General features: G+C 44.2%; 1 protein-coding gene across 5 annotated transcripts in view; it reads right to left on the bottom strand.

Annotated features, from left to right (window-relative positions):
• Positions 1-15,874, bottom strand: part of LOC139660101 (sodium/calcium exchanger 1-like) — a 51,730-nt gene extending 35,856 nt beyond the window's left edge. For 3 of the 5 annotated variants that reach the window (XM_071538155.1, XM_071538154.1, XM_071538156.1), the window contains exons 1-9: positions 15,809-15,874; positions 15,353-15,505; positions 14,408-14,635; positions 12,344-12,760; positions 9,402-9,512; positions 9,039-9,191; positions 7,074-7,170; positions 6,275-6,466; positions 4,507-4,699 (exon numbers count right to left, since the gene is read on the bottom strand). In XM_071538155.1, coding sequence (XP_071394256.1) covers positions 4,507-4,699; positions 6,275-6,466; positions 7,074-7,170; positions 9,039-9,191; positions 9,402-9,512; positions 12,344-12,760; positions 14,408-14,635; positions 15,353-15,505; positions 15,809-15,859 — 1,595 coding nt within the window. In that variant the 5' untranslated portion in view covers positions 15,860-15,874. The remainder of the gene's footprint in view (positions 1-4,506; positions 4,700-6,274; positions 6,467-7,073; positions 7,171-9,038; positions 9,192-9,401; positions 9,513-12,343; positions 12,761-14,407; positions 14,636-15,352; positions 15,506-15,808) is intronic. The other 2 variants (XM_071538157.1, XM_071538158.1) reach the window with 1 other exon arrangement.
• Between the last annotated feature and the right edge of the window lie 5,919 nt (positions 15,875-21,793).

The following is a 21,793-nucleotide window of genomic DNA, read 5'->3' as shown; positions in this document are numbered from 1 at the left end:
TGGATGGATGGATGGATAGATGGATGGATGGATGGATAGAGAGGGAAGAGGAGGAGAGGGATAGATGAAGAAAGGAGGGTGAAGATGGAGGAGAGCGTGGGAAGAGCAGGATGTAGAAAAAAGGGAGAAAGAGGAGGAAGAGGAATGGATTAGATAGGGAAAGATGAGGGGAAAGGAGAAGGGAGGAGAGGAGGAGGAGAAGAGGGCGAAAGAGAAGAAGGGAGGAGGTGAGGAAGAAGAGGATGAGCGGAAAAGGCAAGAGGAAGATGAAGGTGTCAGGTAGAGAGCGAGAAGGAGGCGAAAGGGGAGGAGAGAGGAGGAAAAGGCTTGACAGTTTAAATTAGGTAAAGGTGAAAGGCAGAAGAGGGGAAGATGCAAATTAGGAGGGGGAGGGGGGGTTAGGTGAGGGAGGCGAGACATGAGATGACAGGAAGGTGAGGGAGGAAGAGGAGAAGGAGGGAGGGAACAAGGGAGGAGGAGGGGAGGAGGGGGGAAATGACAAGAGGAGCTGGCGTTAAAAAACTCGTCCTGTGTGAATGGAAATCTAAAAATATACCTGAGAGGGGGGAAGGGGTAGAGAGAGAGAGAGAGAGAGAGAGAGAGAGAGAGAGAGATGGGAGCAAGTGAAAGAAAGCAAGAAAGAAAGAAAGAAAGCAAGGAAGGAAGGGGGGAAAAGGGGGATATACAGAGAAAACTCACTCAAGGTCAACGCAGAGCGGAAATTTAATGAGGCAAAGGAAGAAAAAAGAGAGAAAAGGGGGAGACGGAGGGAGGAAAAAACACAAACGAGTGCGGGGGATAAAAGGAGGTTTACATAAGAGTAAAGAGGAAAGAATGAATTTTCTGACAAGGGTCTCCAACAAGATGAAGCGAAAGCGGAACGATGAAAAGGAGAGAAAAAAAGAGAGAGAGAGCGAGAAAAGACATTAAAATGTAAAGAGGGGGAGGGGGAGAGATTAGAGAACGAGGGAAGTGAGAGATGAGAAGGAAAAGAGAGATAAATGAAGAGAGAGGGAGAGAGAGAGAGAGAGAGAGAGCTCCAGGGATATTGATAATGAGGGAGGTCCTAAGCCATTTTAAGCCTCAAGCCAATTATTGACTGGACTTTACCTTCTCCTGAAAGAGTGGAGGATGAGAGGATGGAGGGACGGATGGATGGACTGAGGGCGAGAGAGAGGAGAGAGGCACTGAGGGGGAGAGAGAGGGATAAAAACAGTGTGAGAGAGAGAGAGGAAGAAAGATGGAGAAAGAGAACAAGGTATCAGACTGGATGAGTGGAGGGGGAGAGAGAGAGAGAGAGATAAAGGATGAGGGATGAAAAGGAGGGGTGGAGAGAGGGAGAGAACAGAGAGGAGGAATTAATCAATACGCTAAAGGGGGTTTCCTCTTCACCTCCTCCCTCACACTCCTTTACATGGTAATATCGGATTATCGATCCCTCCCTCCCTCCCTCTCATCCTCCCATCCAGCTTTTCCCAGGGAACAACAGACGACTTCAAAGCCCCTCTGTGTGTCATCTTTCTTTCATCCCTTGCTCTCATCCCTCCGTTTCTTTCACTGTTCCTCATCTCGCTGTTTGGCTGACCTGTGCTTGGAAAACTCTGGATCATCGAACGAGGATCAACACTGAGCTTTTGAATTCAAGTTTGATGATCTTGATTATGATTTTCATGATTATGGCTTTAAATTTGAATAAAATCAATGAGCACCAAGTGAGCATGGGTAGAAAAGGGCAGTTATGAGCCAAAAAGAGGAAGAAATTTCAGTAATATTGGTACTTTCCTGTAATGATTTTCTGAAAAACCTCTCGAAAGCTCTTTATTAACTTGAATGAATTTGCTGGTAACGATCACAGAATGCACATATATGGTGAAAGTGATTTTGCTGCTTTATGATTGGCTGTTCAGCTGGTTGCAAACATGGTTTGGTTGTAATCAAATGTATGCAAAGGAGAGAAAGAAAGTATAAAACGAGATAGAAATTCACCAAGAAGGGGGATTTCTAGGACTTCCCTCCAGATTTACACAGCAACATTATTGAGGCTGCATGATCTAATAGGGATTCAGGTTCAGGAGGTGAGAATACGTCTCTCTATGGTAAATATATACTACTGAGATCTGATTTTGTGCTTTTTGCAGCTAAATGAAATCCATTTGAATCCTGCATTTAAAGAATATTTCCTCCTCCTTCTGGGAGGCGGCACATGGCCTCTCCTCAGCAATGTGAGACCCGCACTGCTGAGCCAGGTCCCATAGAAGAAGGCTCTTATTGCTTCTTCTACACTCTCAAAATAACATTCCCTTAGAGGTAAAATTATGCTTATCTCTAAAATCCTATTCTGGCAACCACTACCGCTACTTCTCTCTCTCTCTCTCTCTCTCTCTCTCCGTGTGTCTCTCTCTCTCTATCGCTCCTCTCTATGTCTCTCTCTCTCTCTCTCTCTCTCTCTCTCTCCGTGTGTCTCTCTCTCTCTATCGCTCCTCTCTATGTCTCTCTATCTCTCTCTCTCCTCAATCCCGCTGTTTCTCTGACCTCATTGTTCATTGTTAAGCTTTCATCAATAATGATCTCATACTTGTCATCGATAGCACATCATAGAACACACACATACACACACACACACACACACACACATGCTTTGCCCTTGCAGTGACACTCCTACCTAGAAGCTGGCTGGTATCAGCTGGCAGGCTTCTTGTCCATTTGTGTCAAAATGCCCATCTAACAAACACACACACACACACAGGTAGAAACACTCCATTTTTTTCTCCTCAGGCATGCTACAGATGAGCAGTTTTTGGATGGCCTTGCCAACATTAATTTTGGCGCAACTAGGCACACACACACACACACACACGCACACATGCACACACACACGCATGCACGCGCACACACACACACACACACAAACACACACACACACAAACACAGTATCTTTATAGGCCCCAGAAGGCACTGATGAAACTGCATTCCCAACTGCTTTATGTATTGGTCAATTTAACACCGCTAACATCAGCATATTAAAAATGCATGTGCCCAAGGACGCAGGAGCAATTTAAAAACTGTGTGTGTGTGTGTGTGTGTGCACGCATGTTAAAACAGAGGACCTTGAAGAGTGGCACTTACTTTACTGTTATCTCCGTAATAGAGCCATTCATACTGTGGACGCATGTTAAACGCTCAATTACACAGCGATTTCTGAACACTGAGTCAATCAGCACAGGAGTGAAACAGAGACAGAAGGACGTGCCATCGGCGCTCCAAAAATACACAAGTTAACTTCTGGTACTTGAAGGAAAACATCCACCTTTTGGCCAAACATCTGTTTCATAAACTAAAAGGACAACAACATAGATGCATTCCATGTCGAAAGCACCACAGCACATTAAATACTGTGAATGTCTCAGGTGAAAGTGATAGAAGTCTTCATGGTTAATCCCCAAGCATGTGAGTATCAGTCAGCGATCTCATTTTAAAAGGACTGCAATGGCGTCCCATGATGCACCAGAAAGTGCCCTCTACACTGCTGTCACACATGCCAAAAAAAGAAGAAGAGAAAGAGAGAAAAGGTAGAGAGTGAGTGAAGATATGACATGATGGACAGGTGTAGCTGGAAGCAGTGTACTGTGTCTTTGTAAGTCCTCCACCTGTTCTTGTCCCCCTTCTTTCCAGCAGGAGGGACAGGCACATCGTCTGTCACTGATGAGCAGCTATCACAAAAAACACCCCCCTCCCCTCCCCTCCCCACACACACACATTTACATTTTAGACACTGATGCTCTTATCCAGAGCGGCTTAAAAGGAAAGAGCAGGCAGGTAGGAGTTCAGCAGCTTGTTTGACAGGATACACGGCTGTGGATGGACACACACTGTGGATTTCCTCTACATTGCAGTTTATACACTCACGATGAATGGTTCAATTTCATCGCCCAACAGTTCAAAAGTGACTCCAGTGTCTTTTGACGTTCAGGAAGCGTATCGGTAACACTTTATTTTCCAGGTCCGCAATTTCCTAATAATCTCCTAGAAAGGAACAGTTAATTTCTCAGGAAGTTTCCTGGAAAGAGCCATGACATTATGTACTAATCATAGGGAAGATAGGGGAAGAGTTCAATGGTGGAGTTGATAAGTACCTGCTAATTTCCAAGAATGAATCATGAAATTATGTAGTAGTTACATAGAAAATGGAAGAGCTCAGTTTGGTGTTGATTTTTGAAAGACTTTCCTGGTAAGAACTGCGAAACTATAAACTATGGAAAAATAAGAGGCAGAGGTCGATTTCTAACCCAATTTATTAATATGATTATAGATAGGAAATTAAGGAAAGAAGTTATTTTTAGTATTTGGTCCTTTGTACGACATGATTAGGAAACTGCGGACCCGGAAAATAAAGCGCTACCAGCCTATTTATTCTCTTCTATTGGAAACACAGCTACCTGTAGCTTGCATTTTATTTTTATAAACATTTGAAACATTTGCGTAGAGATTCAGCGTCTCTCTACTCACATGGTCTCGTCGTTCTGGAACTCCAGCTTCCCGGCGGCCAGTTCGTAGTCCTCCCCTCCCTTGGCGGTGCCGTCCAGCGTGCGGTACGGGACGGCCACCAGGCCCCGGGCCCCCGACGTCCTCTGGACCTTCACCTCCATCACACCCACACTCTCACTCACCCTCTGACTGGCAGTCTCAAAGGTGAAGATACCTGGGAGGAGGGAGGAGGGAGGAGGGAGGAGGGAGGGGAGGGAGAGAGGGAGATGGGTAGAGAGGTAGGCGGCGGGGGCGGGGGGGGGGGGGGGGGGGGGGGGGGGGGGGGGGAATAGAGGGAGGGAAGGAGGAAAGAAAGCCAGGGAGGAAGGAAGGATGGAAGGAAGGGAGAATGGACAGAAAGAAAGGAGGCGAGGGAGAGAGAGGAGGGAGGAAAAGCAGGAATGAAGGAAGGAAGGAAAGAAGGAATAAAGAAAGAAAAGCAGAGAAGAAGGAAGGAAGGAAGGAAGGAATGAATAGAGGGAGAGAAGGAAGAAAGAATGGGGAAGGCAAAGTTTTGATTGAAATGGAGAGAAGTTTCACAGGAGAGAGAGAGAGTAGAGACAGAGAGAGAGGGGGAGAGAGAGAGGAAGACAGATTAGGCTGATAAACTCCCACGCTCGGCTTGCTCTCCAAGGTGTGCAGTAGATACAGTAGAGTACAGACAGAGAGGATAATAGATTACCACCCACTCCCTCTAGATAAAAGATAATAAGTATTAGGTAAACGCCCACTCTCCACTCATCCTCCCTCACTTTAATTCTCTTTGGATGTTATCAAAGTCCTGTAACTGAAAAAGGTGACATTGAGAGGACTGGAACTTTCTTTTTACTCTCCACTGACTCCATACTGTGGATATCCTGGGACTATATACTCCCACAAAGCAATAGATCCACATGGATTCAACTCCAAGCTAAAGCAAAACCATGCCAGCGGGGTCTTGCTTTCGCTCATTGATTTCACCATGCATTTTCAGATTAACGGTGAACCAATTCTACACATCTATGTTGTGTTTTTGTTGTCCTCTCAAAAGGTGTTAGCTGTGTTGACACTAACATATTTGGCTTTTTCCACTAAAACAGGCTGGTTTTGATAGAATTAATAATTTGTAAAGCTCGCATTCAGTTCGTATTCAGACTCAAGATGCAAGTAAATGCAAATGAGTTGTAGCAGCATCTTGAGGCTGTTTGGACTAGCTGCTCAGCTGCACCACGCACATACCTGCAGGATCATGTGTATCTACTGTATGTTTGTCACAGAAACACTTACTGTCTGGAGTTGTATTTGCTGCCTTTCAGCATTTGCTCACTGAGAATTGTTACAGGGCGCAGTGTGAGATTCATTGACCTCAATTGATTCAAAGTCTTTTTCTACACAGCTTTGAACCAAAGATGGCATTTTGAAGTTTGGCATCATAACGTACAATAACATAAGATCAGATGAAACTTTAATGAGACCCATGAGGCAGTTGGTTTGTTGCAGCAGCGAATAAGAAGATACAGCAGAAAAATTGAATATGGATAGGAATATAACAAACGGTACTGAACATAACCAACAATGTCAGCGTTTAAAAGCATTAAGGGGAAATGTATGAATGAAATATCATACATGATAAAAAGCTGCACAAGGTCATAAACACAAAACAGTCAAACTTGTTCCAAGAATAAGGTTAACATCAAAATGTAAAGATCAGTTAAATGTAAGTTGTCAGTTATAATAAACTACAAAAAAATAACCCAAAGTGTCCTCTTACCTGCGTGATCGTCGTCGTAGATGGTCACTGTGGCGGTGTGGGCGTCGCCCAGCACGGCTTTGGGGGTGGCGCTAGAATCCAGAGGGGCGGAGCCATGCTCAGGATAGCCGACCACACGAGGGTTACTGAGGTGGACGTAGAAATACTCGTCCTCCTCAAAGATGTCGTCATCGATCACCCCGACTGTGATCTCTGGAGAAGAGACGGCGTGTCAGTTTAGGATCTTGTATTTGGTGTAGAATAGTTAATGGCGCAGCTCTTTATGCAGAATGATTATAAGAATTCAGTCTGTTGCCATACTGCAAGGAAATAGCCATCTTAACAAGTCATCAGTCTTAAAATCTGCCTGGGGTGATATAACACTTGTTTCTGAGCAAACAAAACTGCATTGGAAACAAGTGAAATTATCTAAGACAAGACAAGACGAAACTTCAATAATGCACACGGGGATACAGCAAAGAAAAATAGAATATAATTAAGAATATAGCAGAAGAGGGTCATATAAACACACACAACCAACAACTTCTAGACTAGATGAAATATGTTAAGTAGAAATGTGTGAATGAAAGTATGAAAAGGAATATAACACATGCAGCATGAAATTAATTTGGGTAATTTCTTCCCTGTAATAAATTCCCAGGTAATAACTTCCCCACAGGCAGTTTTTTTTAACTTGTTTTAAGGAAAACCAGATTTTAAAATTGAATGTGAGACTAAATGACTTCTGGTGTAGCCTCAGTCTCAAAGAGAAGTCTTTGGAAAATTACATATGATAAATTATTGTTGTTGCTGTTTTTACCTTTGAGGGTCTCTCCCGGCTTAAAGAGCAGCGTTCCCTCGGCAAACTCATAGTCTGAACCCGCGTTGGCTGTGCCGTCCTCTGTACGATAATCCACCTGGGAGAGAGTGAGAGAGAGAGAGAGAGAGAGAGAGAGAGAGAGATAGAGAGAGAGATGGAAAGAGGAGGGAGGAGACAGGGAGGAAAGAGAAGATGAAACAGAAGTGAACCGATATGAAAAGGGCAGATAAACATAGGGAAAAAGGGAGAACACAGAGAAAGAGATGGAAGGGGACGGCAGAAAAAAGAGAGAGAGAGAGAAAGAGAGAGAGGAGAGAGGAGAGGAGAGGCAATTGGGGAGATGTAGACGAGGACAGAGGGTGAGGGAGAACAAGAGAAACAGCTTCATTATACCGAGCCCTCTGGTCAGATACAGCAAGATAATAAAAGGCTTTGAAGATAGTACAACAAAAGTCCTGTTGTGAACTTTCCCGGTATCCCCTCCTCTCTCCCTCTATCCCTTCTTTTTTTTAATCGTCTCCTCCCTACTATCCCGCTCGGAGAGTAATGCATCCCATGTAATCAGATTACAGTGATCAGATTCTGTCATCTGTTATAGTTGCTATGCAAAAATCAGTAATCAGACTTTGGATACTGGTCCTTCCCTATTTTTTGTCCCTCATCAAAAGTGTACACAACTCAAAAGTAATATTTTTAAATGTATCCACTTCACTAGTACTGAGGCTGATTCATTGATTATCTATCTTTACCATCAAAATGTGACCACGGATGTCTTAATTTGATTGTAAATGGAGTGGAATAAGAAAGGTGAAGTGATGAGTCGCATTTAATGGTATATATTGATGAAGTGAAGTGGAAAACTACAGTATATATGGATTACCTCTCGGCCAATCATATCACTCGATTGGGACCAACTCCTGGATAAAGTCAGATTAACCCTGTAGAAAGTGTATTACTATAGGTTCAGTACACTATAACACTTTAATGCCTGCAGTATGATATTCCCTATTCTTATCTATACCTTGACTTGTTATCTTAACTTGTTTTCTCCCTTCTCCATCCCTCCTCTCCATTCCTTTCCTCTCCTTCCTCTGTTCTTCTCTCCCTTTACCAGCATCTGACCACCAAAGGGACCAATGCTCAAAGCCTCTTCAGAAGTCCAAACCATGTTATGAGTAAGAAATCAGACCGAGACTAGGAAAAGTGCCAAGGATGTGAGTGAACTCCATCCAGAGCCGATTTGTGTGTTTTTTTCCTCTGGTGTCTCGTCTTTGTCTGCCTGAGTGTCTCTTGGCCTCTTTCCCTCACCCTACACACCCCATAAACACACACACACAGACACACACACACACACACACACACACACACTACTATTATTATTCTTCTGGACAATCCACTGACTTACAAGATAACTTTCCTAACCCTAACCACTAAATGCCTGGTGTTAATCCTCACCCTAACCTTTATCTAACCTTACTTAACCATAACCACAAACCTTAACCTTAAACTTACCCCTATAACAAGCCATTTTCTCCTTGTGAGGATCGACAACATTGCCTTTACAAGTTTATTTTTCTGGTAATCACACTTAAAATTACAATATGCCCTCTGTTCTACTCACTCTACTTAAAAAATCTCTCTTTCCATTCCATTCCATTTCTTTTTCTAGCACCTCTCTCTTACATGATCATTCTAGGGTCATATTGTCAGGGTGCTGTGACCTCTGACCTTTGCTCTTACTGCTGTTTGTTGCATGTAATGTTATAGTATAGCATTACATGCAATGATATAACAACAGCAGCTAAACGCCTAAAATGTAAAGTCATATAGACTAGGGAGGAGTTTTGGACCTCATAATAGGGTTGAATCTAGTGAACACACACACTCACACTCACACACACACTCACACACACACACACACACTCACACACACACTCACACACACACTCACACACACACACACACCTTGACAGTGACTCCGGCGTCTCCTCCATGCCTGCCGACAGTCAGTTTGAGGGAGCCGCAGTTCTCGAAGCACTGGTACAGCGAGGGTTCAAAATCCATCCGGATGGTGTGGGGGTCGTCCTCCTGCGCGTGGGGCTCATGGCTGCTCACCACCTGGGAGGGGAACACACACACACCACACACACACACACACAAACACAAAAAAACACACACGATGCAGGAGGTTAGCTATAGTAACGTGCAGTGCATTCTCTAACTCATAATAATAATGGACTGAAATATGGAGGGGGAAGGAAAATTCAGGCAAGTAGTTGTTGCGTGTGTGTGTGTGTGTGTGTATGTGTGTGTGTGTGTGCGTGTTACCTTGCGAGCCTGGTCGGCGGCGTGCTTCTTGAGGATGTTGCCGGCTCCGATCATCATCCTGGTTGCCTGGATACGGTAGAACGCTCTGCTCTTCTGCTGCTGCACCAGGACCTGGTCGACCAAATCGATTGATAAATAAGCCGCTCAGTTGTATTTATCTTATTAATTGCTAGGGTTAGGCTCTGTCCAGATCGGTCTTTGCGATATAAAAGACCATACAAGACTTCAGCAGGACGGACGCTTGGGGTTTGAACCCACATCCTCCACCGGTTAATGTCCGTTTGACTGTAACCGTTTCTCATTTCCAACAGATACCTGTATATTGCCAAGTCAGACTAGATAAACGACTTGTTCAGTGGAACTACATTGACAAGGAGGAATTTGACATAGCTGCCCACCTCTGTAAGTGTCAACCTAACTGCTAATGCACCAGGATGTAATAGCTGACTCTCTCATACCTCATACTCAGCCACACACTTCTTAAATACACTGTTGGGCAAATAAATACGCTCTTTGATCACCTTACTGTTGTGTGGCTGGTAGATCATTCTGAGCAAAACTGTACCCTCCACTAAACACTTAATATCCATAGCTTTGTAATAACCTTAGTAATAACTTTTATCTGCTTATACTTGATCTGTAACTAATGATTTTGGGGGAAAATGTGAGGGCAAATAACACTTTATCTCCCCCAACAATCCCCCAAATGAACAGTGAACAAATTGCCTGCTGTTGCTGTGGAGCTCATTGGATTAAGCATGGCCTCTGCGCTGGGCATAGGGTGATTTATTTCAATTTAACAAGGGAAGCGAGTCGGCGTATTGCCATTTTGCTGCAGCATTCCCATAGAATCTACAGTTATTTAGGAGGATACACTCGGTAATTGTTAGCTTAGTCATAATAAGCTACACACATTAGCGCAATCTATTTTTCTCCAGCTAGTTGGCCTAACTTGACGAATGTCCCATTCCCCTGACCGCTGAATGTTGAAGCTAATTCGTTTAACTCTTATTTAACGAAGCATGGCGGCTACAATAAACATCTCTGAGCTGTATTCACTCAGTCAAGTTTCCATCCGTCAAGTTTTCATTCTTATTTACAGCAGCAGCCTGGGGGAGCAGCTGCAGGGAGAGGGGGAGGGGGGGGGGGCTGAACACACACAGACATCTGGGAGTCGCCCGGTGCACCTTGGGGTGCCTACCAAACTTCTTTCCTTCCCTCCCTAGCTGCCAAACATCTCTCACCAAGAAATGGCTTGGGCGGGGGGGGGGGGGAGGAAGAAAGGATGGGAAGAAAGCAGAAAGACAGGAGGAGCGCAGCGGAGACTTGGACAGCGTCTGGGTTTCAGCATTATAGATGAGACATCAGCCGAAGATGAAATATGCTTCCTCGGGATAAAAGTGACAAATACCGAGTGTGCCAGTTTCACCATTTTGTCTGAGCATTCATAGAATAAACATTTTCTACATCTTTAGGAAGTGTGAGTAAACATTACAACAAAAACATACAGTGTGTGTGTGTGTGTGTGTGTGTGTGTGTGTGCATGCCTGACAGCGATCTAGTAGCAGCTCCTTGTTTTTATCGGGATGAGGAACAATTAACCGGTTAGTCGATTAATCGCTGGGTGATGCACTAGTTGACGATAGAAATCCAACTAAACTGATGCTAAATTTAACAGAGAGTTAAATTTAGAGCAAAGCACTAAATCTCCATCGCTCATCAATCAATTTGCAAATCACACATTTAATGTCCATTTAACTTACCGGGAAAAAAATCACCTGGATTGCACAGGGGGTTGCATGTTGCACAACGGAAGTGCTGTCAATCAGGTCAACTGGCACCTTCCTATTTGCAGACTAGTGGTTTTGTCAGTGATGACACATAACATTAGATCAATTTGTTGAACTTCCCACTCTTAGTCTATTTTTAACCATGTCAATCAGCTCCTCAGTGTCTTCATCAGTATTTGACTGTGTGTGTGTGTGTGTGTATGGGTGTGAGAGAGAGAGAGAGAGAGAGAGAGAGAGAGAGAGAGAGAGAGAGAGAGAGACTGCACTTGATAGTCATTTCAATCAGCTGCTCCATAATATTTTTGTGTAACTATGTACGTGTGTGTGTGTGTGTGTATGTGTGTTCCTTCCTGACAAGTGGCCATGACAATTAGATGTCCAATGTTTTATTGGTATCTCAATCTGTGTGTGTGTGTGTGTGTGTGTGTGTGTGTGTGTGTGTGTGTGTGTGTGTGTGTGTGTGTGTGTGTGTGTGTGTGTGTGTTAGACAAACCGAGAGAGAGACAGAGATAGAGAGAGAGAGAGACTGTGTGTCTGATAGCATCTCAATTACCTTCTCCATAACTTTGTTTGTATTTAACTGTCCTGCTAGTATCAAGCCAGATGACTCACTGTGTGTGTGTGTGTGTGTGTATGCGTGTGTGTGAGACAGAGAGCGAGTGAGAGGAAGAGAGAGAGTGTACCTGATACTTAGCCAACTCAATTAGCTTCCCCATAACTTTGTTTGTAGTGTGTGTGTATGAGTGGGTGTGTGTGTGTATAGCTGGGTTTCCATCCAAGTATATTTTTGCAAATTGTATCAAATTAGAAAAAGTGAGTTGAGTGCAAACGACAAATTGATAAAATCTCCTCAATGTGGCAAAAAAGGTTTATGAGGCAGACACTGTTTTGTCAAAAAAGAAATTATGCGAAAAATAGCGACGGAAACGGTAATGAATTTACTGAATGAATAATGATGTAAGCTTTTTGGACTTCTGGCATACCATAACATAATGGAATTTCAGATGAAAGCAGGAAATACTAACATTAACATCAACCCAGAGCTAGAAATCACCTAATTACCCATTTTATTTTTGCGCCATTTCTAAATTTTGCGTAAAAATCGCTCGGCAGTTGGATGGAAACGTCCGTAGCTACAGAGTGTGTCCCGACCTGATAATTGGCCATCTCGATGAGCTGCTCCATGTCTTTATCCGGGTGCCTCTGCTTCAGCTCCTTCAGCGTCCTCGCCATGTCCCGCCTGGCCTCGTCCTCCTCGTCCTTCGCCCCTCCCTCCTCCATCATCCCTCCGTCCATCACTCCGTGGCAGTTCAGCCCCATCTGCCCGTCCAGCTCCAGCATGTCCATCTTGGTGAACCCGCCCGGACCCAGCGCCCCTCCTCCTCCGTCCATCCCGCCGCCCCCCATCCCGCCGTCCGCCCCGCCCTCCGTCTCGATGATGATGCCGCGGTGCTTGTCGGCGCGGTAACGCTTGCGCACGTACTTGTAGATGAGGAGGCGGCGGTCGGCCACCCAGGCCTGGACCACGCAGAGGGGGAAGAAGAGGAAGGTCAGCACCGCCTCCCACACCTGAGGGAGAGAGAGGAGTGAGAGAGAAAGAGAGAGCGAGAGAGTTTCGCTGAGAAAAATTATTTAAATATCATTCTAACATCAATAAATCATGACCTCATTAATTTTGAGACATAGTATAATTACTGTAAACAAACAAGACCATTATCGATAAGATTAACGGCCTCTACTGGCCTCCACACGGCATTTTAAAATGTGTTCCACTGGCTCGGATTTCATGGGAAATCTTAAGAGGACGCTGACCTTCCAGCACAGATGGAGTTTAAGTTTTCAGAGTTTCTGGCAATGGTGGAAGTGAAATATGTTCATCCTCTTCAGTAAAGCAAAAGAGAAAACCTTTGACCAAAGAAGCAACATCCTCTTTGCAACAAGAAGGGTTTATGGCAAATCTTACTTTTGAGAAACACTCGCACAAACAATATCTCAGGCATGAAATAGAGTTTACCAAGCATCTCCACCATTGTCTGATTTGTTTACAGGAATTATACCAAGTTATCACAATTGATTTGACAATATTGATGTTGATCATGTAGTAGCTTTAGATTTGTTGATTTGCTGCCCCCAAATTAAAATATTAAGATGACGCAGTGCTACTGAATGTGTGTGAAGTTGCTTGTTTTGTTTGAGTTATTATAATTGCTCTACGGGAAATGTGATTCACTTTGTCACCTACTGCTTCAGCAGTCTATTGAAACTGGGTCATGCCAGTAAAAGGCCCATTGAATTGAACTGAATAGAACAGAAAAATCATCATTATTAAGTCTAGACTGCACAGAAATGAAAGAAGAGGAAGGTTATGATTGCCTCCGATACCAAGGAGAGGGAAATGAGAGAGACAGGGGCAGATAGATAGATAGATAGATAGATAGACAGACAGACAGACAGACAGACAGACAGACAGACAGACAGACAGACAGACAGATAGATAGATAGATAGATAGATAGATAGATAGATAGATAGATAGATAGATAGATAGATAGACAGACAGACAGACAGACAGACAGACAGACAGACAGATAGATAGATAGATAGAAACAGAGGAGATTATAATTCACTTGACCTTTCTCCTTCGCTGCTTTTCTACCACTTTCCCCTCACCACAGATCTGCACTTCATTAAAAGGAGACTTTCAACTTGAAATAGAAGCTGAAACGATACAACACTTCTCTACGCCTGAACACTCGCAGCATCACACACAGACACACACACACACACACACACAGACACACAATCTCTCTCCTTTTAAACCTTACCTCGTTCTTTCCTATCCCCCTCTCATCATTTCCATCCAACCTTTACTCCTTCTTTCCTTTCCTCCCCTCCATCTATCCCTTGCCTAAATCCATCCCTCCTTCTTTCCTTTATTTGCCTTTCCTCCCCTCCATCCCTTCAATCCTTCATCCCTTAAATCTACCACTCTGTTTCCTTCCATTCTTTCTTCCCCTCCTTCCTTTCCATCCACTCAACATTCCCTACCTTTACCCACCCCTCCTTCTTTCCTCCATCCATCCTTTCCACCCATCCATCTCTCCCTTAAACCTTCCCAACCCTCCACCCATCCCTTCCACTCAACCTTCCCTTCCGTCCAGCCTTCCCTCCTTCCTTCCCTCCCCCACCCTCCATCCGTCCTCTCCACCCGTCCTCACCTCCACCTCTCCGGGGGAGAAGACGCTGAGAATCAGATAGAGCCAGATGTAGGCGAAGATGCTCCAGGCCGCCGTGACGAAAAACACCCGCAGGTGTTTGATTTTGCGCGTCTCTCCGTCGGGAACCACATACACACACAGGGCGATGATGACGAACATGTTGAAGGCAGCGCTGCCCACGATGGTGCTGGGACCCAGAGAGCCGGCCTCGAACCCGTGGCCGCACACCTGAGGTCAACAGTTGTGAATTTACTTTACCACGACAACATTTAATCAAGTAGAAGAAGAAAAACACAGGGTTTCCATGTCACAGCAACATCAAGCAGAAGTATATTATCGTATCTCATCCTAACCTGCTCTCATCAGAAAGAAAACAAACCCTCCTCTCTCTCTCTCTCTCTCCTTAGGTCTTCATATGTTTTTTCCTATAGCACTTCTCTCCTGTATGATCCTTTCAGGGTCATATGTGTATTGTCAGTGGCTCTGACCTTTGACCTCGCATTGGTTGCTAGTAAAAGTTTTTTTCTGGGCTTACGGTATTCTACAGTTTCACTGATTGTAAGTCAGCTGAATGCCTAAAATAGAAATGGGTTTAATTTCAACATGTAATGTGAAGTAATACCTTTTCCTTCAGTTCTTTGGGGCTACTTTGCCTCCAGAACTATAGAATTTACAGTTCAATGAGCAATTTATAGAGTGTAATTTAAATAATGTTATTATAATTATCATCTGCAATCAGTACTGGACATTATTTCAAGAGGTTTAAATTCATGGTAGTATGTAAAGGCACTTTCCTTTCAAACATGTTTGGGAGTAATCACTGATTTCAAAAGGTGTGATGTGATTACAAAAGACGTGACTGCAGTTAGAATTATTATTATTATTGTTATTGTTATTTTTTAAATCAGCTCACTGGCTCCACAACTCCATACATGGCGTGCTCACCTCGATAACAGACAGCAGTATCTCAGGGGCGCTGGAGCCCAGAGCCATCAGCGTCAGATTAGAAACCGTCTCATTCCAGATCCTGACCGTGGCCGTGGTGGTCTCACCGTTTGGCTTCTTTATGGTGATCTCCTTCTCCTGGGAGGTTATGACCTAGAGGAGGAGAGGAGAGGAGAGGAGAGGAGAGGAGAGGAGAGGAGACAACCAATTATAGAATAGCATAGAATAGAACAGAAATGATTCATGTTTTAAGTGGAAACTACAAGGAGCCTTTTTTGGCAATTACTACCACATTTGAACTCTTTACATAGGTGTCAAGCGATTGTCACATAAAACAATTCATGCTATTTCCTCAAACATGAAAACACTGTGATTGCATTATTGTACCGCTCCATGACCGTATGGTGAAACACATAATGGAACCGTTCAGCTGGAAAATAAGTGTGTGTTACCTACCTCTATAGAAGACATGAATCGGTCCGCTATAATGCTCATGCCCAGGAACATATAGATGAGCGCTACGAAGTAAACGATGGCCCGCGCCACTTTGTCCCCTACAGAGGGGTTCTGGGGGTTCCACACGGGCAGGACCACTCCTGAAAATAGGTTGAAATTGAAGTTTAGGAGCAAAACGTTAATAATTAAACAAAGCTCTGCAGCAACAAACCACAAGCAGGACTCTATTTCCCTGTTGACAGTTGTATTTATACTCTATTTTGTGCAAACACTAAGGGAATCGTGTTGAAGCTCATTGGCTATAGAACTCAATAAGAGATATTATCCATTTGGACCCAATTGTCCTATTAAATCCAATTGAAGTGCTGCAATTGATCCTATTGAAGATGCTACTGAAGTGCTAATAAATCCTATTGAAGTGCTGTACTTGCTCAGGCTTTCCCCAGTGTTTACACCCAAATAACCGTGTTTATCCTTCCCTATGTGCATTAAATCACAGTTTGTTCACAAAGAAGACCGACCCACCTTCCTGGCAGGGGTCTCCACTCGCCGAACAGTTTTTGGGACGCCCCTCCGACGAGCCCGCTTGGACCGATCCGGGGAGCGACAGGAGCAGCAGGGAGGAGAGGCAGAGGAGGAGGAGGGAGGAGGAGGAGAGGCGGGAGGCGAGAAGGGCTGGAGGCGCTGCCATGGCTGTCCGGAGCCCCCTTCCGCTGATTTCGACTGGGGTTTTACTGGACTCTACTGAGTTCTGCTGGGTCGCCTCGGGTCAGTTTGATGTCCAGAACCTGGAGGCAGAGAGGGGGAGAGAGGGAGTCATTATTCAGCCTTTCAATTACACCACCAGTGTACATTCACATGAACCATGGAAAAACAATCAATGGAAAAACCTTGGCTTGCATTGAAGCAGTGTGCGTTTTAAGCATGTATTGGATATAAACAAGTTCAACTTTAAGGTTGTCAGCAAAATCCCATATCATATAATAGCAGTAGTATTCTTTATTTATCTTGCACTTTTCAAAACACAACTGTGCTTTACAAAGGATTAAAAACGGATAAAATCAACCGCACAAGCAAGGAAGAAATATAAAGACGAGGTGAGAATCATAAAAGTGAGGTCAAAAGCAATAAGAAAAGGTCATTACATAAAAGCCTAAGTCTATAAAAGTGAGTTTTAAGAGGTGATGTAAAAAATGATACTGATTTGGCAGCCTGAGCTCCTCAGACTGACCGACCAAACTCTAGGAACCGATCACAACGTTTTTAATCTAGACTTTGGAACAGCCAATAGGAGCCTCTTGTTTTTCATCTGGACTTTACAACAGCCAATAGGGACCTCTTGTTCATGATCTAGACTTTATAAATAGGAATCTTCTCGACAAACCTCACGCTGCGATCCAACTAATATGGGATTAAAAGGTCAGTGATCTAGCTTGGTGCCAGACCCATCCAGGCCTTAAAACCCCCAGCTACTGTACCAGTGTAAGATGCTAAAATCACAGTGTTGTGTCATATATTTACAAGGCTTTATACACGACTACAAGTTTATGCAGCCAACTTCAACACCCGGTGCCTGTCTGCACTGTGATTGCTGCGCTCCTTTTGCTACCCGGTGTTTGCCAGTCAACACGAGCTGAGCGGAGAACAAACAGCTGACAGCCAGGCTACAGCTGTAGCATGCTTCCATGACTGGGAGGCTGGAGAGGAGCAAAGTGGCTTTTCAGCTTGACCACAGCTAATCTGTTGTGAGGGAAAACTGACCAAAAAAAGAGGAAGAGAGACAGCTTGAACTAGCGACAAATTAGTCCACACACACACACACACACACACACAGAAACAGACACATAGTTGCAAAAACTCACACACATAGAACAGACAGAAGGACAAGTACATGCACACAAACACACACATGCTGTAGAAACAGTCACACACACACAGACACACTCACACACACACACAGACAGAAAATGGCAGACACACACGCATAGAAACAGAAATAAATAGACACACACACACACACAAACACACGGTGTTAGTCAGCCTTGAGGTCCAGAAAATTGCTGACCTTGTCCTCACACACACACACACACACACACATAGAAACAGGCACATATATGCACACAAACAAATACTGCACACAGACACACACACAGCTCAGAAAGAAATAGACAAACACACTGACACACTCATACATGCAGAGATCGACACACACCGTTAGTCAGCCTTGGACTCCAAAAGATTGCTGACCCGGTCTTCTCACACACACACACACACACACACACACACACACACACACACACCTCCACACAGGCACTTAGTCATGTGGCGTGACACTAGCAGGGAGCTGCTGACCCTGTCTCCATCTATCTTCCAAGGTCTTGCTGGTCTGACAACAACCTGTCACTTCAATACTCCACTGCTCTTCTCCTCCTCTGTCCGTCTCCCTCTCTCCACCTCTCCTCTCCTTCTCTCTCTCTCTTCTCTCTCTCTCTCTCTTCCTCCCTCAGCCCCGTTGTCTTCCAGAGTCAAATTCAATCAGGCCGACCACAAATGAGACACTTCACTCCTCTGCAGCTGAGACTTCACGTTGTGAAAATTCAACTTTGCTATGAATCTTCACACCTGGGCTGCGATTTTAATCTCCCCTTGGTATGCAAATGAGTTTCGACAGCATCACACGACGGGAGAGCTTAGATTTAGCGACTTTTCAGACGTTCCTGGCCTGTTTCTCAACTTTTCTCTTTCACTTGCTTTCCTCTGTCTCTTCTCTCTCTTCCTCGCCACCTCCCTCCATCTATTCCTCTCTCCTCTCTACTTCCTCCTTCTCCAACTGTGTCTCTCATTCTTCCTCATCTCTCTCTCTTTGCCACCCATCCCCCCCCTCCTCTGTATCTGTATATGTTAATGTCCTGTCGTCCTCCGTTTCTCTCCACCCACACACACACACACACTCACCACTTCACGTCTCTAGCACCTCTCCATATCCCCCGCTCTCTCTCTCTCTCTCTCCTTCTCCCTCCCTCTTTTCACACCTCCTCTCTGTCCATTCCTTCCCTGCTCTCCAACCTCAACTCTCCTTCCACTTCATACTGTCGTTCCTCCTTGTCCATAGGATCAGCTGCAAAATTTGTGCCTGTTTGAGGCTAGAAACTGTATATTGGCAGGAAGAAAAATCAGAAAGTCAGAGTAAAAAAAAACATGGGATGCTCATGGAAAGGGAGGAGGGGAGTTGTACCTTTAATTGCTTGGGCTTACATCTATTTTTACATCTAATTTCTCATATAGGATCATATAGGACTGGTCGACTGGCTGAATTTCTCACTTGAATGCTCAAGTTTGGCTCAGGCTCAAAAATGTTGTTAAAAAATAGAGTTATTGGAAATGTATTATTAGGAGGTTATCTGCAATTTCAGTAGTCACATTTGGGCTCACAAAAAGCTATTACCTTTTGTAGAAAATGATAGAAATGTCCTTGGTTTTAGTCTGGCTGGTCTTAATCAAGAGCAACCCTTCAATAACAGGGTACAAGGTACAAGAGACGGCTGTTCAAAAAACAGTAACAGTAAGAAACATCTTATTGTGTGTTACGGTGAATAATAGATGAGGAAAGTGGACAAAGCAAGCAGCCTGAGAGGATAAAGGAGGAACATTTCTCGGCTGCTGGATCGATAGCAACCGCAAAAGATGCTACACAAATCCACTGTTATGAGGTCAGCAGGGTTTTTATGATGACACTTGAGGAAGCAGGAACACGGTTTTAGTTTGTAAATGTGTCTATAAAGTGGACCTGGAAGTGGAAGTGGCATTACTGTAATGAACCTGGAAACTCCTAATGTCTCCGTTTCAGCCACCAGGAGATTTGAAATGACCTCTTGTGTGTGTGTGTGTGTGTGTGTGTGTGTGTGTTCCCTATACCCCCGCGGCTCTCTCTTGTAAGACATGAATCATTCTGACAGATCACACACAACATGGCCAGTCATGACATTTCACAACTCTGACACTGACGCTCGCGTGCACGTACACACACACACACACACACACGTATGTTGACGGACGCCAACGTGCACGTGTACACACACACACGCATGGAGAGATGACACACATATGCACACACATATAGTCCAACACACACACCTGTCCAACTGTTTCCTTCTCCCTCTGCTTACTATAACACTCTAACCGACAGTTGTTAATGAGAGTGTGTGTGTGTGTGTGTGTGTGTGTGTGTGTGTGTGTGTGTGTGTGTGCAGAAGCAGATAATTTACTAATTGGATGATGCATGATTCTACATGGTCTTTGTAGGTGAAAGGTTTGAAGATATTGATATAATTGGTGGGTTATGGACGAGAGAGAGACAGAAATAGAATATAATAGAATAGAATAGAGCAGAATAGAATAAAATAGAAAGTAGACCGATGGAAAAATGAAAGTGCCTCATCATCGGGGCAAAAGTAGAAACTCAGTTGACGATATCAGCAATGATGAAAGACATCACTGTGACAAATAACAAGCCTGGGAATAAGTTGGCAAAAATCATAGATAAGAACTGAAATCTCTTATCTTAGAGCAAAAAAAGAGAAAGAAATGACAGCAGTGACAGAAAAATAAGGCCATGTGTTCAACACTGTCCATCTGAGAGAGGGAGAGAGAGAGAGAGAGAGAGAGAGAGAGAGAGAGAGAGGATGAGAGCGAGGGAGACAATGCACATATTCACACCCACATTATAGCACTTCATACACACACACACACACACACACACACACACAGAGCTTCGGTCCGTCTATTGAAGGCAATAAGAGCATTGACCATGGTTGTTGAATCATATCACATCAGCTGTGCTTCGCTGCTCTGCCTCGTTTGGCGTCATGAATCACCCCACACACACACACACACACACACTCTCTCACACACACACACACACACACACTCACACACACATACACACTCACACACACACTCACACTGCAGAGCTAACGCTGTCTCAGGGTTAAATGACATTCAGTCCACCATGTCTCGCTATGTTCAGCTAGCATTCCTGCTTTCATTAGTCCATCCCTCTCTCTCTCTCTCTCTCTCTTTCTTTCTCCTTCCGTCTATCCTTCCATCTCTCCCTCCTTCCACACTGCAAACAACAGGTCATATAATCTAGTGTTGAGTCTCTTGTGTGTTGAGTTTCTTAAGGAAGTAAAAGAAAATCTGCCAATAAAGGGAGATCAGTTCCCTTGTTTTCACTGCAAATCAACTTTGACTCCTCGAACACCCTGAGGAAGGTGGAAGCTGAAAAGCGTAGACGGTGGTTTGGTTTTTTTTTCTTTTTAATATCTTTGTCCTCCAAATAAAGGCATTTTATATTTAACTCACACTTGCGGCAGGACCTGGATTTATCTACTTTCTTGACACTACAAGTATATTTTTCCACTGTTTTTTCTATTCGGCTTTACATCCTCTTGAATCCTGTGTCATTTTCCTGATACTGCAGCGGAGTTACCAGCCTTGTAAAAGATATTGTTTAAAAAATAAATAAATCCTGAAACGAGTGAAAGTGCATCGCAGACAATTGGATTTATCTCACTTGCTTTAAGGAAAATATGATTTTAAGGCTGAATTTTAGACTAAATTACTTACATTTCCGCAGCGCATTCTTTCCATCCCTCTATCTCTCTACCTCCACCTCTACCATCCCTCCATCCTCTCTTCCCTCCCTTGTTTTCTCTCTTCATGGCCCTCTCTCTCTCTCTCTTTCTCTCACCTTTAAAAGCAAAATATCCCTCTCTATCTCTCCCTCTATCCATCTTCTTCTCCCTCTTTCCTTCACTCCATACCTCCATCATCTACCTCTCCCTGCCTCCATCCTTCCCACCCATGTTGTTCTTGCTTTGCATCTCTCCATCTCCTTCCATCCCTCCCTTCCTACCTCCCACACATATTCCTCCATTCCTCATCTCTCTGTTCCTACCTCCAACCCTCTCCCCACTGCTCCATCAC

This window comes from Centroberyx affinis, unplaced genomic scaffold, assembly GCF_046629955.1.
Source record: "Centroberyx affinis isolate AG114_WGS23_722 - 3 ecotype Tasmania unplaced genomic scaffold, CSIRO-AGI_Caff_v1 ptg003213l_1, whole genome shotgun sequence".
NCBI classification, from domain to species: Eukaryota; Metazoa; Chordata; class Actinopteri; order Beryciformes; family Berycidae; genus Centroberyx; species Centroberyx affinis.
The sequence above is the reverse complement of the archived record's forward strand: the minus strand, read 5'-3'. Positions and strand labels throughout refer to the sequence as shown.